The sequence below is a fragment of the Trifolium pratense genome, linkage group LG5 (genome assembly GCF_020283565.1).
Source record: "Trifolium pratense cultivar HEN17-A07 linkage group LG5, ARS_RC_1.1, whole genome shotgun sequence".
Taxonomy (NCBI): domain Eukaryota; kingdom Viridiplantae; phylum Streptophyta; class Magnoliopsida; order Fabales; family Fabaceae; genus Trifolium; species Trifolium pratense.
The window spans coordinates 31511005-31526500 of NC_060063.1; the positions used below are offsets into that span (position 1 = coordinate 31511005).

The 15496-nt window shown below is 37.6% G+C and overlaps 1 protein-coding gene and 2 long non-coding RNA genes across 3 annotated transcripts; all 3 read left to right on the top strand.

Annotated features, from left to right (window-relative positions):
• Positions 1-1793: 1793 nt before the first annotated feature.
• LOC123882833 lies at positions 1794-3806 on the top strand. The gene is made up of 3 exons (XR_006800000.1): positions 1794-1966; positions 2800-2858; positions 3490-3806. It is a non-coding gene; the product is annotated as an uncharacterized LOC123882833 (long non-coding RNA).
• A 2557-nt stretch (positions 3807-6363) lies between these two features.
• On the top strand, positions 6364-6915 carry LOC123886442. The gene has a single exon (XM_045935757.1). It carries the CDS (start codon positions 6364-6366, stop codon positions 6913-6915), a length of 552 nt encoding a protein of 183 aa, XP_045791713.1.
• Positions 6916-7277: 362 nt separating this feature from the next.
• Positions 7278-9912, top strand: LOC123882835. The gene is made up of 3 exons (XR_006800001.1): positions 7278-8090; positions 8924-8982; positions 9614-9912. It is a non-coding gene; the product is annotated as an uncharacterized LOC123882835 (long non-coding RNA).
• Positions 9913-15496: the final 5584 nt, after the last annotated feature.

Consider the following 15496-nt stretch of genomic DNA (forward strand, 5'->3'; position numbering starts at 1 on the left):
AGGAAGAGTGCCTATGTTGAAATTAAGCAACTGCACTATTAGATTCAATCTGCCTTGAGTAATGGAACCCGAAAATATGGTTGATTTTGAATTATTAATAACCTGACCAGATTCAAGAGCATAGTTAGTAAATAAATCCTTCAGAGCTTTAAGACCAGCAAGAATACCTTTGAAAAAGATCATCAAGTCATCCTGTAACGCCCCAAAAATTAGGATTCATTTTATTTAATTATTTAGTTATTGTGGTGTTGATTTTCTTGTTGTGGTGTTGATTGACGATGTTTATGTGATGTTGATTGACGATGTTTATTTAATTATTTTGTGGCGAATAATTAAATAATTGATAAATAAAAATAATGACGTTGCTAATTAGAAAATAAAATTAAAAGAAAAAGAAGTAGAAAAATTAGATAATGAGGTGTTGAGAGCAAAGAGGAGGGGGGTGTGAATAATATAGTAGTAAAAATAAAAATAAAAGAAAACCATGATTTTAATTTTAATAAATTCATTTTAATTGTATTAAAAAGGTTGTTTCTTGGAATTAAGTGGTTTAAAGTGGGTGAAGTTAAGAAGAGTCAGGAGAGTGATACAAACAAGAAAAAAAAACATACACAAAAATAATAATAGTGCTAGTGGGTGAGAGAAAAGAGAGAGAGCTCATGGGAGAGTGAAGAGAAGCAAAGGAAGGAAAAGCTTAACCTCAATTTAGGGAGTTCACTACAATCCAAGTAAGGGAGCTTTATATACTCTTGAAATTCTGAATTCAATAGGCATACTTGTATATTCATTATATGTGTGATTTAAGTTGTTGGTCTTATGCTTCTTTTCTGTAAGACCTCGAATTTCCACAAGCTTATTTACGTATTTTATCGTTTAAATATAGGTTATTAATCGTTAAAAATAATTATGTGCTTGGTGAAATTATATGTTGTTGAGTCTTGGCGCAAGTTGATTTATGTTTGTTTGGTTGAAGTAGGAACAGATATGTGTCTTTTGGGGCTGATTCACCCCTGGTAGATGCGCCGAGCGCAGGGAAGAGCTGAGCCGCGCGCAGAACACTGTTCACAGGGTGGCTTTTGGTTGACTTTTTATGGTTTTTGCACCCGGAGCCCTTTTTGCTTGGTTTTTCGCGTAGGTTTCGATTTCGAGAGTCGTTTGTTGTTGAGAGTCTTACCTTGTATCGTAGGTTGGTTTGGGAACCTTGAGTTTTGGTAGGTTGGATTCGAGTTTCGTTTAGTTAGTTCGAGTATCGTCGATTAACGACATTATTTGCTGAGATCGTGTCTGTTTCTCGCTCGAGTGTCAGAATTGTTTGGGGTTTGTTTTGTTGGTCTTCTTTTGAGAGAGCGAACGTTCCTGTGTTTTTAGAATTTCATTTTTCGCGTTAACCTATTTTCTTATAAAACGATCTAAAATTTGTCCGACGTTCCGAAATCTTTCGAACTCGGAATTCTTTTAAAATTTAACCCGAAGTTTTATATATCGGCGTGAGTTAGGAAATGTCTTTAAAATATTTTTAAGAGTTAGGGTTGAGAATCACAGTCGAGGAAAAATATTTCGAGTAACTTTTCGTAAACCATTTTTAACGGACATTTAAATTCTTAATTTTCTTATTTCGCGACTTTTGTCCGTGAGCGTAACGCGACTCGTCTGTGGAGGGTTTTAATCTCTAAACTTTATGAGAATATCTTTGTCACAAAAGTAAAAGATCTAATGGTGAGGATTCAATTTGCTTTTTGATCCAATGGCTAGGGAATGCCTAGGCTTTACTTGTGAAGGAAGGTCACATTGCTTTTTGTACTTAGCCAAAATCAAAAGATCACTTTTTCTTTCTCCTTTCTTCTTCTCTTTGCCGTGGCTTCTCCTCTCTTAAACCCCATCTTCATAAATTTTTCCTTTCCACCATTTTCATTAAAGATCAAGCTTGCTTTCCATTAGTTCTTTGCTAGCTTACTTCCTTCTTGAGGTATATCATTCTTTCTCTTCATTTCACTAGTTTTTCTCATGATTTTTCTTAACTCTAAACTCTATGAAAAATTTCTTAACTTGTGAAAAAGAGTTTTAATCCATGGAAAAGCTTCATTGTTGTTAAACTAACATGGATTAGGCTTTGTTTCTCTTGATTCCTTTAGCTATTGAATTTTTCATGGATTTCTCTCTAGTCTAGGGTTTTTCGAAAATTCTCTTGATCAATGAGTAGTCTAATGCCATTTTGTGCATAGGAGAGAAGTGTTTAGAATGTGTTTGTGAGCTAGAAAACATTGTCAAAAATCATTTGTGAGAAAAATAAATTTTTTTGTCATAAAACACTTAGTGAATTTTATGAAAATTTCATGAATTTTGGGTGTGTTTGGAAAATGTTTTGGGTATGCAAGAAAATTATCTTAAGAGCTAGGTGATCAAGGCTATGGTTTTAAAAATGAAAATTTGTGGGAGAATGCCTTGATTTCTCAATTCTGGACAAACTGTGCAGGGGCATTTTCGTCCATTTAAAATTGTTCCAGTTCCAAAAAAACTTAACCATTTGATCCGTCTTTTCGAGACGAAGAGTTTGGCGTATGGTTCGTCTCGATTGGACAAGAATTGAATGTGTTATGGTCATTTTAGTTTGAAAACTATTTGGTCGAAAATTGTGTTTAAAAGAGTTTTACTTGAATTGGTGATCAATTAGGGAGGTCTCGAAAACACTATCCGAGAGTGTTAGAACGTATCCTTAGAACCCCTTTCGATTGTGTAGAATAGGTTCGTTCCTTTGGTTTTGTCGGAGAGTGACTTATGGTATTATGTGTATTATTTTAGGAAACGAGTAACGGTGTTTAATTGCGCGTTCGATTGTGTGATTGGAAACTTTTGCCGAGGTAAGGGCATCTTCTATCCATGACTTTAAATCATGTCAAAAGCCATGAAATATTTGATGTTTGAATTTGTTTGAAATGCATGTGAAATGTATTCATTTTTGGATGGTTTGTAGGGTTGCATTAGCATATGATGTGAAGTTATATGTTCATGCATTCATTGGTAGACATGTGCGTACAGTGAATGGCGTTACTAAATGTCTTTTGTATTTTTGAGTATTAGACTCGTAACGCACAGTGAATGACGTTACACAAGAGTCTCTTATCTATTTATTTTAGTAAGCTTGTGATGTACAGTGAATGGCATTACTAGAATGTTTACGACTCCCTGCGGTGAGGTTAATTTCCGGAAATCATGCATGTGACGTACAGTGAATGGCGTCACGGTGACGTACAGTGAATGGCGTCCCAGTGGTGCACAGTGAATGACACCACCATTCATTAGAGTTTTGCATTAGGCTATGTGCGCATTTTATTTATTATGCTTGTGTGCGACTTTGTGGTAATTGCCTAATATTTGTATACATGTTAATTGCTCAATACTTGTATTTATGTTAAATGCTATTTGCCTATTTGTTACTGTTGGTGACCCTTACTTTTGCATGTATACATCGCGGGCTCCTCCCACCCCTAGATGACATTCATGAGCGTGGTGCCGTCGGCCACGAGGATGAGATTGATTTGGAGCGCTCTTAGGATTGTGGTGTTTGTGATGAGACGTTCTCCACCACGTCCATTTGATCAGACCTAGAGTCTTAGTTCATTTTGCTTACGTATCTAGTTTATTTTGAGATGTATTACTTTGACAGACTATTATACTTATGGTGCCTTAGTGGCCTTGCGATACATTAGGTTCACGTAACCGTCTTTGTGGTTCGTGAACTAATTGTATCCCTTTTGATATGTATATTATTCAGGTGAACACTTGCTTCCCGTAAGCCCTATATATATATATATATGATGGTTGGTTGTATATTATATTTTGTCTTGTGTAATTTAATTTCTTGAGCCGATTTCGAGTTACGCGCACTCTGATAAATTTTTAAAAGGCGTGTTTTATTTCGAAAAAAAAATATGCCCTTGTTTGCTTCCGCATTGTTTTTATTTGAAAAATCGGGCTGTAACATTTTTGGTATCAGAGCTCAGGTTATTAGATTATCAAACAGGGAAAGTGTTCACATGAATAGATAGTCTGGAGTCGGTCGGTCTAGAGTTAGAGTTGTGTCAGTTTCGTGAGTGTTAGAGTGTCTCCTTGATTTAGTCGTGTCTTTCACCAAACATAGACTTATATATTTAACGTTTGATTTTCTTGGACGTGGAACTCTGTGGAATTGGAAAAGGAGTAAATTAACAATTTGGTTGTCTTACCATTACGTTATTCTGGATTGTGCTCGTAAGTTAGCGTTCTTTCCCGAGCCGGGAGTTGCTAAATATTTGTCTGCTAATAGGCTTGTAGTGTCTTTGAATAATGGAGAGACTGAGTTTGTGTCACTTGCTAGTATGGAAGTAAGTTCGGAAATTCTTGTGGGAGAAGTGTGTGTGGTCCAACAATTTCAGGATGTTTTTCCATCAGAGATTCCGGGTTTTCCACCAGTCAGAGAAGTGGAGTTCTTTATTGATTTGCAACCGGGTACCGGACCAATTTCTGAGTCTCCTTATCGTATGGCTCCAGCTGAGTTAGTAGAGTTGAAAAGTCAGATTGAGGACTTGTTGCAGAAAGGTTTTATTAGGCCGAGTGTGTCTCCGTGGGGAGCACCGGTTTTGTTGGTTAAGAAGAAGGACGGGAAGTCAAGGTTGTGTGTGGATTATCGGAAGTTGAACAAAGTGACCATTAAGAATCGTTACCCTTTGCCTCGAATTGACGATTTAATGGATCAATTGAAAGATGCATCGGTGTTTTCCAAGATTGACTTGAAGTCGGGTTACCACCAGATAAGAGTGAGGAATGAAGATATTCAGAAAACGGCTTTTCGTACGCGTTATGGACATTATGAGTATTTGGTAATGCCATTTGGAGTGACGAATGCACCTGCAATTTTTATGGATTATATGAATAGAGTATTTCATCCGTTCTTGGATAAGTTCGTGGTGGTGTTTATTGATGATATACTTGTGTACTCGAGGAGTGAAGAAGAGCATGAAGAGCATCTTCGGTTGGTTTTGCAAGTTTTACGCGACCGTGAGTTGTATGCTAATCCGTCAAAGTGTGAATTTTGGATGGAAAAAGTGAATTTTCTTGGTCATGTTATATCTAAAGAGGGTATAGCTGTGGATCCGGCTAAGATTGATACTGTGCTTTCATGGAAACAACCCGAAACTGTTACTGAAGTGAGGAGTTTTGTTGGTCTTGCGGGTTATTATCGGAGATTTATCGAGGGTTTTGCAAAGATTGTGGCACCTATGACGCAACTTACTAGAAAAGATCAACCTTTTGCTTGGACTGATAAATGTGAATCTAGTTTTCAGTTGTTGAAAGAGCGTTTGACTACATCACCAGTGTTGATTTTACCACAGTCGGACGAACCGTATGAAGTGTATTGTGATGCGTCGCATCAAGGGCTTGGTTGTGTGTTGATGCAACATAGGAAAGCGGTGGCTTATGCATCGCGTCAGTTGAAAGTGCATGAGAAGAACTACCCCACTCATGATTTGGAATTGGCTGCGGTGGTTTTTGCTTTGAAGATCTGGAGGCACTATCTGTATGGTTGTACTTTTGTGGTGTTCAGTGATCATAAAAGTCTGAGGTATCTGTTTGATCAGAAAGAATTGAATATGCGACAGAGACGTTGGATGGAAACGCTTAAGGATTTTGACTTTACTTTGGAGTATCACCCCGGGAAGGCTAATGTGGTGGCAGATGCCTTGAGTAGAAAGAGTGTATCGGCGTGTTCAGCTGTAATGGCAAGTCAACAAGAGTTACTAGAGAAGTTTCGAGATTTGCACCTTTCGGTTAAGTTTGCACCTGGAGTTCTAAAGTTCGGTATGATTACAATTTCAAGTGGATTTTTGGAAGAGATTGCAAATTGTCAAGATGACAAGTTGCTTTTGGCGAAGAGAGATTTGATAGTACGAGGAACGACCACAGAATTTAAAGTAGGGCCGGATAATATTCTGAGATGTAATGGGCGAGTTTGTGTGCCAGATGTTAATAATTTGAGAAATACCGTTTTGGAAGAGGCTCACAAGAGTAAGTTAAGTATTCACCCTGGAGCTACCAAGATGTATCAGGATCTGAGGAAAGATTTTTGGTGGCCGAGTATGAAAAGGAATGTTGCGGAGTATGTGGCATCGTGTTTGACATGTCAGAAAGCGAAGGTGGAACATCAGAAACCTGCTAGGTTGTTACACTCATTGGATATTCCGGAATGGAAGTTGGGACGACGTGCTACCATTGATAGAATTTACCTACAACAACAGTTATCATTCGAGCATTGGTATGGCTCCTTATGAGGCACTTTATGGGAGGAGATGTCAGACACCGTTATGTTGGTATCAAGGTGGAGAAAGTATGATATTAGGACCTGAGATGGTGCAACAGACAACGGATAAAGTGAGGCAAATCCAAGCGAGGTTGAAAGTTTCTCAGGATCGCCAGAAAAGTTATACGGATAAACGTCGTAGACCTTTGGAATTTGAAGCGGGAGAGCATGTTTTTCTTCTAGTTACACCTACCACGGGCGTGGGGAGAGCTTTGAAAGCAAAGAAGTTAACACCAAAGTTTATTGGACCGTATCAGATTACGGAGAGAATAGGAAAAGTGGCCTACCGTATTGCTTTACCACCGGTTTTATCAAGGATTCATGACGTGTTTCATGTGTCGCAATTGAGGAATTATATTTCGGACCCTTCACATGTTATCACACCAGACGATATTCAACTTAAGGAAAATTTGTCGTTTGAGGTTCCACCAATTAAGATTGCGGATAGAAAGATGAAGAGTTTGAGGACGAAAGAGATACCGTTAGTCAAAGTTATTTGGAACGAGGTTACCGGAGATGCGACTTGGGAGCTCGAGAGCAAAATAAAGGAGCAATATCCGGGATTATTTATCGACGTTTGAGTTTCGAGGACGAAACTTCTTTTTTGTTGCGGAGTAATGTAAGACCTCGAATTTCCATAAGCTTATTTACGTATTTTATCGTTTAAATATAGGTTATTAATCGTTAAAAATAATTATGTGCTTGGTGAAATTATATGTTGTTGAGTCTTGGCGCAAGTTGATTTATGTTTGTTTGGTTGAAGTAGGAACAGATATGTGTCTTTTGGGGCTGATTCACCCCTGGTAGATGCGCCGAGCGCAGGGAAGAGCTGAGCCGCGCGCAGAACACTGTTCACAGGGTGGCTTTTGGTTGACTTTTTATGGTTTTTGCACCCGGAGCCCTTTTTGCTTGGTTTTTCGCGTAGGTTTCGATTTCGAGAGTCGTTTGTTGTTGAGAGTCTTACCTTGTATCGTAGGTTGGTTTGGGAACCTTGAGTTTTGGTAGGTTGGATTCGAGTTTCGTTTAGTTAGTTCGAGTATCGTCGATTAACGACATTATTTGCTGAGATCGTGTCTGTTTCTCGCTCGAGTGTCAGAATTGTTTGGGGTTTGTTTTGTTGGTCTTCTTTTGAGAGAGCGAACGTTCCTGTGTTTTTAGAATTTCATTTTTCGCGTTAACCTATTTTCTTATAAAACGATCTAAAATTTGTCCGACGTTCCGAAATCTTTCGAACTCGGAATTCTTTTAAAATTTAACCCGAAGTTTTATATATCGGCGTGAGTTAGGAAATGTCTTTAAAATATTTTTAAGAGTTAGGGTTGAGAATCACAGTCGAGGAAAAATATTTCGAGTAACTTTTCGTAAACCATTTTTAACGGACATTTAAATTCTTAATTTTCTTATTTCGCGACTTTTGTCCGTGAGCGTAACGCGACTCGTCTGTGGAGGGTTTTAATCTCTAAACTTTATGAGAATATCTTTGTCACAAAAGTAAAAGATCTAATGGTGAGGATTCAATTTGCTTTTTGATCCAATGGCTAGGGAATGCCTAGGCTTTACTTGTGAAGGAAGGTCACATTGCTTTTTGTACTTAGCCAAAATCAAAAGATCACTTTTTCTTTCTCCTTTCTTCTTCTCTTTGCCGTGGCTTCTCCTCTCTTAAACCCCATCTTCATAAATTTTTCCTTTCCACCATTTTCATTAAAGATCAAGCTTGCTTTCCATTAGTTCTTTGCTAGCTTACTTCCTTCTTGAGGTATATCATTCTTTCTCTTCATTTCACTAGTTTTTCTCATGATTTTTCTTAACTCTAAACTCTATGAAAAATTTCTTAACTTGTGAAAAAGAGTTTTAATCCATGGAAAAGCTTCATTGTTGTTAAACTAACATGGATTAGGCTTTGTTTCTCTTGATTCCTTTAGCTATTGAATTTTTCATGGATTTCTCTCTAGTCTAGGGTTTTTCGAAAATTCTCTTGATCAATGAGTAGTCTAATGCCATTTTGTGCATAGGAGAGAAGTGTTTAGAATGTGTTTGTGAGCTAGAAAACATTGTCAAAAATCATTTGTGAGAAAAATAAATTTTTTTGTCATAAAACACTTAGTGAATTTTATGAAAATTTCATGAATTTTGGGTGTGTTTGGAAAATGTTTTGGGTATGCAAGAAAATTATCTTAAGAGCTAGGTGATCAAGGCTATGGTTTTAAAAATGAAAATTTGTGGGAGAATGCCTTGATTTCTCAATTCTGGACAAACTGTGCAGGGGCATTTTCGTCCATTTAAAATTGTTCCAGTTCCAAAAAAACTTAACCATTTGATCCGTCTTTTCGAGACGAAGAGTTTGGCGTATGGTTCGTCTCGATTGGACAAGAATTGAATGTGTTATGGTCATTTTAGTTTGAAAACTATTTGGTCGAAAATTGTGTTTAAAAGAGTTTTACTTGAATTGGTGATCAATTAGGGAGGTCTCGAAAACACTATCCGAGAGTGTTAGAACGTATCCTTAGAACCCCTTTCGATTGTGTAGAATAGGTTCGTTCCTTTGGTTTTGTCGGAGAGTGACTTATGGTATTATGTGTATTATTTTAGGAAACGAGTAACGGTGTTTAATTGCGCGTTCGATTGTGTGATTGGAAACTTTTACCGAGGTAAGGGCATCTTCTATCCATGACTTTAAATCATGTCAAAAGCCATGAAATATTTGATGTTTGAATTTGTTTGAAATGCATGTGAAATGTATTCATTTTTGGATGGTTTGTAGGGTTGCATTAGCATATGATGTGAAGTTATATGTTCATGCATTCATTGGTAGACATGTGCGTACAGTGAATGGCGTTACTAAATGTCTTTTGTATTTTTGAGTATTAGACTCGTAACGCACAGTGAATGACGTTACACAAGAGTCTCTTATCTATTTATTTTAGTAAGCTTGTGATGTACAGTGAATGGCATTACTAGAATGTTTACGACTCCCTGCGGTGAGGTTAATTTCCGGAAATCATGCATGTGACGTACAGTGAATGGCGTCACGGTGACGTACAGTGAATGGCGTCCCAGTGGTGCACAGTGAATGACACCACCATTCATTAGAGTTTTGCATTAGGCTATGTGCGCATTTTATTTATTATGCTTGTGTGCGACTTTGTGGTAATTGCCTAATATTTGTATACATGTTAATTGCTCAAGACTTGTATTTATGTTAAATGCTATTTGCCTATTTGTTACTGTTGGTGACCCTTACTTTTGCATGTATACATCGCGGGCTCCTCCCACCCCTAGATGACATTCATGAGCGTGGTGCCGTCGGCCACGAGGATGAGATTGATTTGGAGCGCTCTTAGGATTGTGGTGTTTGTGATGAGACGTTCTCCACCACGTCCATTTGATCAGACCTAGAGTCTTAGTTCATTTTGCTTACGTATCTAGTTTATTTTGAGATGTAGTACTTTGACAGACTATTATACTTATGGTGCCTTAGTGGCCTTGCGATACATTAGGTTCACGTAACCGTCTTTGTGGTTCGTGAACTAATTGTATCCCTTTTGATATGTATATTATTCAGGTGAACACTTGCTTCCCGTAAGCCCTATATATATATATATGATGGTTGGTTGTATATTATATTTTGTCTTGTGTAATTTAATTTCTTGAGCCGATTTCGAGTTACGCGCACTCTGATAAATTTTTAAAAGGCGTGTTTTATTTCGAAAAAAAAATATGCCCTTGTTTGCTTCCGCATTGTTTTTATTTGAAAAATCGGGCTGTAACATTTTCCCCATTATGTGATGTTGTTGTTGTTCCTATACTTGTTCTTAATTTCGATTTTATCATCTGATATGATAATGTTTCTATGCTTCTGTTGTTGGTGCAAATTCGTGTTATGATGTTGAGTAAATAAAATTGTGAATTGACGTTGTGCTTGAGAATTAACGTAAGGGGGTTAATTCTTTCATTTAAGTTCCTAATTTTGTTGTTTTTCTGAGTTGATTATATATTCTTTGAAGTTGTGTTGTTGTATGTATATATATATTCTTTGGAGTTGTGTTGTTACTGTTATTGTGTAGTTATGATTTTCATTCATTGAAATTGTGTTGTTGGTAATGCCGCTGTCCAATTTCGTGTGTGTGGTGGGATTATAGATGAACCTCTAAATTCATCATTTGGAGAGGATTATAAGTTTTGGGGAAAGATTCAATTTTATAAATAAAAAAAAAATAAAAATAAAATATATATCAATTTTGAATACAACAAATTACACGAAATGTTTTATGATGCCTAGAGGTCCTAAAATAATTAGGGACGAGTTCTAATGATGTTTTGGGTCAAATAGGGGCTGTATCGGAAGCTGGGAGTGCTCATATGGAGCTATTTTTTTAAACAAAAATTCGTGATAACTTTTCCTTTTGAGAACGTTCGAATTAGTTATCGAATATTAAATAAAACACCGGGAAACTCTTTAAAATTGAATGGGGATCAAAACGGTATAAAGAATGTTGTTTTTCGTTGAGTATAGAGGTAGAACGATACGGGTCACGAACCGGGTCGGATCGACCCATACGCAGACCCGCTGGGTGAAGAAGATGAACAGTAACTACCCGACGATGCCCAGTCTCGCTGGCGGCGAGTGGGGGCGCGTGAGAGGCTATGGAGGGCTTGTTTTTAAAATATTTTTTTATAGAAAAATAATAATTAATTTTCTGGGAATTTTGGCACCGGTTTGAGAATTTTCGGAGACCTGGAACTATTTTTAGTTAATTAAATGAGGTAAATATGCTATTAAAAATATTAGAATTTAATAAAAGTTTCCCAAAATTTTATTTAAGGTGTTTTTAATAATTTGGAACAATTTGGGATACCTCACTCTCTCTGGTTGTATATAATCTTAAGGATTTGAATTTATTTCACAATTGTTATTAATTAAATTGATTTAAAATTCATACGTTTCGTGGATAAACTAAACCGATTTAAATTGGGTTAAGGGTGCTGTTAAACACGAGTAATAAGTTGTTGTCATGAGAGGAGTGAATGACTAATTGGGTTATTATATTTTAAGTTGGCGTTGTAATCGAAGTTGCTAATAATTGTTGTGTATCGGTGTTGTTTAAAGTCGTTGCTCGTTGATAGTAATTGTGTTGTTTCAATTGTTGTTTTGTTGAATAATGATGTTGAGCTACATGGTTATAACGATGTTGAATTATCTATTTTAATGATGTTGGAGTTGTGCCGAAATTATGATGTTGTAATTGTTATTATTGTAGTTTCTTATGGACGTTGTTTATTGATGTTGTTATAATGATGATGAAGTTGTCTATCGAAGTTGTTAAATGATGTTGCCTATTGACGTTGTTTATTATAACCTGACATGCATTCATTCATGTGTCCAATGACGTTGCCTAATGAAGTTGTATAATTGACGTTGAAAATGATGTTGCTTAATGACGTTGAAAATGATGTTGCTTAATGAAATTGAAAATAATGACGTTGATCCTCTATGATATAAAACTAGAAATGACGTTGCTATTGGTACCACATGCATGTAGCGAGTCTAGGCGCATTGCATGCATTTTAATTATATTTCTTTATTTAAATGTTGTTGTTATTTCTCTTTATTTAATTAACGATTGATGATTGTGGTTGACTAATGAATGTGCGCGGCCATCCGCTTAGGTGGTCTTGTTGTTGTTTACGATGTTGTTAGTTATTGAGTTGTTTTAATTCAGTTACTTTCTTGATGTATTTTGACTCACCTTTACATTCCCCCTTCTGGCTTGGCCCTACGGTGTGCAACCGTAGATTTTCAGGTAGGAGACGAATCATAGATGGTGTGTTCGGATAGCCGTTGCTTTGCTATTTATTTGGAGTCGCTCTGTTAGGATGTTGTTGGGAGAAACTTTTATTTAATCATGTTGTTAAATTTTTATGACAATTGAGCTATGTCACTTGATTCAGTATTTTCAATTCGGACTTTGAAACTTATATTATTTTTGTATTTTCCGCTACATGATTTTTAATCATTTGAGGAATTAGTTAATTGGAGTAAGTGTGACATCCTTATTAAATAAATGAAATTAACCTTTTTTCACAAATAAAATAAAGGGGTAAATTAAGGGTGTTACAAAGTGGTATCAGAGCAGGTCGGTCCAGTCAGACCAAGATGACGATGTTTTATTTTGCAGGTGACATGTGTGTAAACACTGTCGATGTTTCGTACCTTTGCGAGCGAAGGAAAGAGTTGGAGGTTAGTATAGGAAGTCTGACCTCGAACCAGAAGGCTACGTGTGGGTTTAAAATAAGTGGGGGAGACAACCGATTATTTTAGATAAAATTGTTGTTTCCCGAATCTGGAGCGAATGAAGATTGGAGATGGCGTCCACTCGACAAGTGGAAAAGTTAAGGAAGGAGAATGCTCAGATGTCTACGACGTTCGCTGCAATGGAAGTGGAAGCAGGAGTTGGAATCATCGACTTTCCAATGATGCGGAATTTCTTAAACGATATCAGCGATGTAACGCTAAACGAGAAGCAGAGTTTACCAATGGTCTACCTGATATTCGACTAGTATCGGTGGTTCCCTAAAGAATGTTGGGGCAGAGTTGAGATAATTGAAGAAGCAGTTAGAAGAGCTGTTGGAGAAGAAGTTTGTTTGACCAAATATATCATCGTGCAGAGCTCCAATGTTGTTGGTGAAGGAGAAAGATGGGAGTAAGAGACTCTGTGTTGACTATCGTCAGTTGAACAAGGTTGTCACCGAGGACAAATATTCCCTTGCGTGAATTGATGATCTGATGGACCAATTAGTTGGAGCATGTGGAAATGACTTGAGATCGTGATATCCTCATAACAGAGAGGCGCAGCAGAAGCGTGGTGGAATAGCAGTTGACCCGTCTAGAGAGAGTGCAGTGTTGTAGTGGTAAGCCCTAAGTCATCAGTAGCCGAGATACCTCGTTGGGATTGGCTGGTTACTATCGGAGATTCGTTGGAGGTTTTTCGAGGATAGCTTTATCACTGACTTAGCTTACCCGGATATGACGAGCCTTCTTTTGGTACAGGACGTGTGAGGAAAGTTTCCAACAGTAGAAGCGGAGATTAACATCAGCGTCAATGTTGAATTTACGTGACGTGAATGAATCCTCGAAGTGTGTTGTGATGCATCAAAGATGATCTTGGATGGAGTTCTGATACAGAAGGGTTAAGTAGTTGTGCATGCTTGAGGCAGTTGAAAATCAACAAGAGGAATTATCCAAATAACGAATTAGAGTTGGCAGTCGCAGCGGTCGTGTTGAAAGTTCGGAGACGTTATCTGTATGACTCAAGTTTGAAGTCTTCAGCGACCACAAAGTTTGGAGTACTCATTTGATTAGAAGGAGTCGAATATGAAATAGAGGAGGTGGTTAGAATTTCTAAAGGGTTGTGATTTTGATTTGAACTACCACTCTGGTGAAGCAAATGTAGTGGCGGATGCGTTAATTAGGAAGACGTTGCATATGTTAGCACTCATGGCAAGAGTGATAAGACTAATCGAGGGATTTAGAGACCATAGTCTAGTATATGTACGAAAGCCAAGAAATGTGAAACTAAGAATGTGGGGGTTAACCAGTGCTATGTTGGAAGAAACCAGAGAAGGTCAGAAGTGAGACTTGAGATTAGTCGACCTGTTTAGAATTAATTAACTTGGGTAAAAGAAGTGAGTTACGAAGTTGCCGAGAATGGGGTCATGAGATTCAAGAACATAGTTGAATAATAGAAGCCAATAGGATTGTTGAAGCCGCTGAATATTCCAGTGAGGAGATGGGATAGTTGCATACCATTGATAGAGTTTACTTACAATGACAGCTACCATTCTAGCATCGGAATGGAACCGTTTGAAGCCTTGTATGGGAGAAGGTGTAGGACACCTTTGTGTTGGAACGAATCCAGTGAGCGAGTAGTGTTGGGGCCTGAAATGATTAGGCAGACTACTGAAAAGATGAAAAGGATTCAGTAGAAAATGAAGCCATCCCAGGATCGACAAAAGAGTTATTACGATCAAAAGAAGAGAGCAGTAGAGTTTCGAGAGGGACATCATGTGTTTATGAGGATGACTGTGATGACATGTGTTGGACGAACTTTGAAGTCCAAAAAGCTCGCTCCGCGGTTTATTGGGTCGTACTATATATTTAAGAGGATAGGGGGCGTGGCCTATCAGATTGTGAAATTCTGGTATAGCAGAACCAGATGTTGTATAGAAAGTCGAGACATCTGGTCTGACATGAATAACACGGCAAGGCATATAACATTAAAACGGATACTGAGAAATAATGTTTTATCAGATGTTCCAACATTCAATTTAAAGAGAATGTCATACTTAATGTTGGAACATCTTACGAAACATAATAAAATCAACAAGTAAATAAACTGCACAGGAAATTGTTAACCCAGTTCAGCCAACCTGCCTACTCTGGGGGATACCAATCCAGGAAGGAAATCCACTAATAGATCTAGTCACTAAGACCTCCAGCAAACCCTTTGAATTTACGTCTTACACTAAGACCTCCAGCAAACCCTCGGTTTACGTCTTACACTAAGACCTCCAGCAAATCCTAGGTTTACGCCTTATGACCTCGACACTACTCATGCAACTTCTGCCTAGGAACTCCTAGACATGAGATCCCATCTCACTTCCACACAACCAACACAACCTGTGTTGTTCATATAATGTTGAATAAAATGTGGCGACAATCACCGTGACATATTTTACTCTTGCTTAAAAGCTTCGAGTAAATCACACACAGTTAACTCCGTACTTCAAAGCTTAGGAGTAACCTTAAAACATTACAACTCAATAAAACACAGTCCTACTCAAGTATTAAATCAATACGTGAGAGGCTCACAAACACTATCTCCTTGCTTAAAAGCTTCGGAGATATTAAATACTCTACTCATTACCTAAAGGTTTCTGAGTGAGGACATAGTGACCATCTCACAACCCGAGTGGTTCACTTACACCAACTCTCCTAGAGAGTGGCTTAAAGACACGAAACCCTAAAGACTACATCTTTTATGAACAATGGTTTCGGTTCATTAAAATCTTGGTCTTGAGTCTTCTTTATATAGACAGAGCTAGCACGCTCCTGATCTTCCAAGATAAGCTTCAGAACACAGCTGGTCTTTGAGTCACGTCCAG

Excerpts from the sequence above, each read along its gene's own strand:
- LOC123886442 (XM_045935757.1), top strand. The coding sequence starts at position 6,364 with ATGATATTAGGACCTGAGATGGTGCAACAGACAACGGATAAAGTGAGG.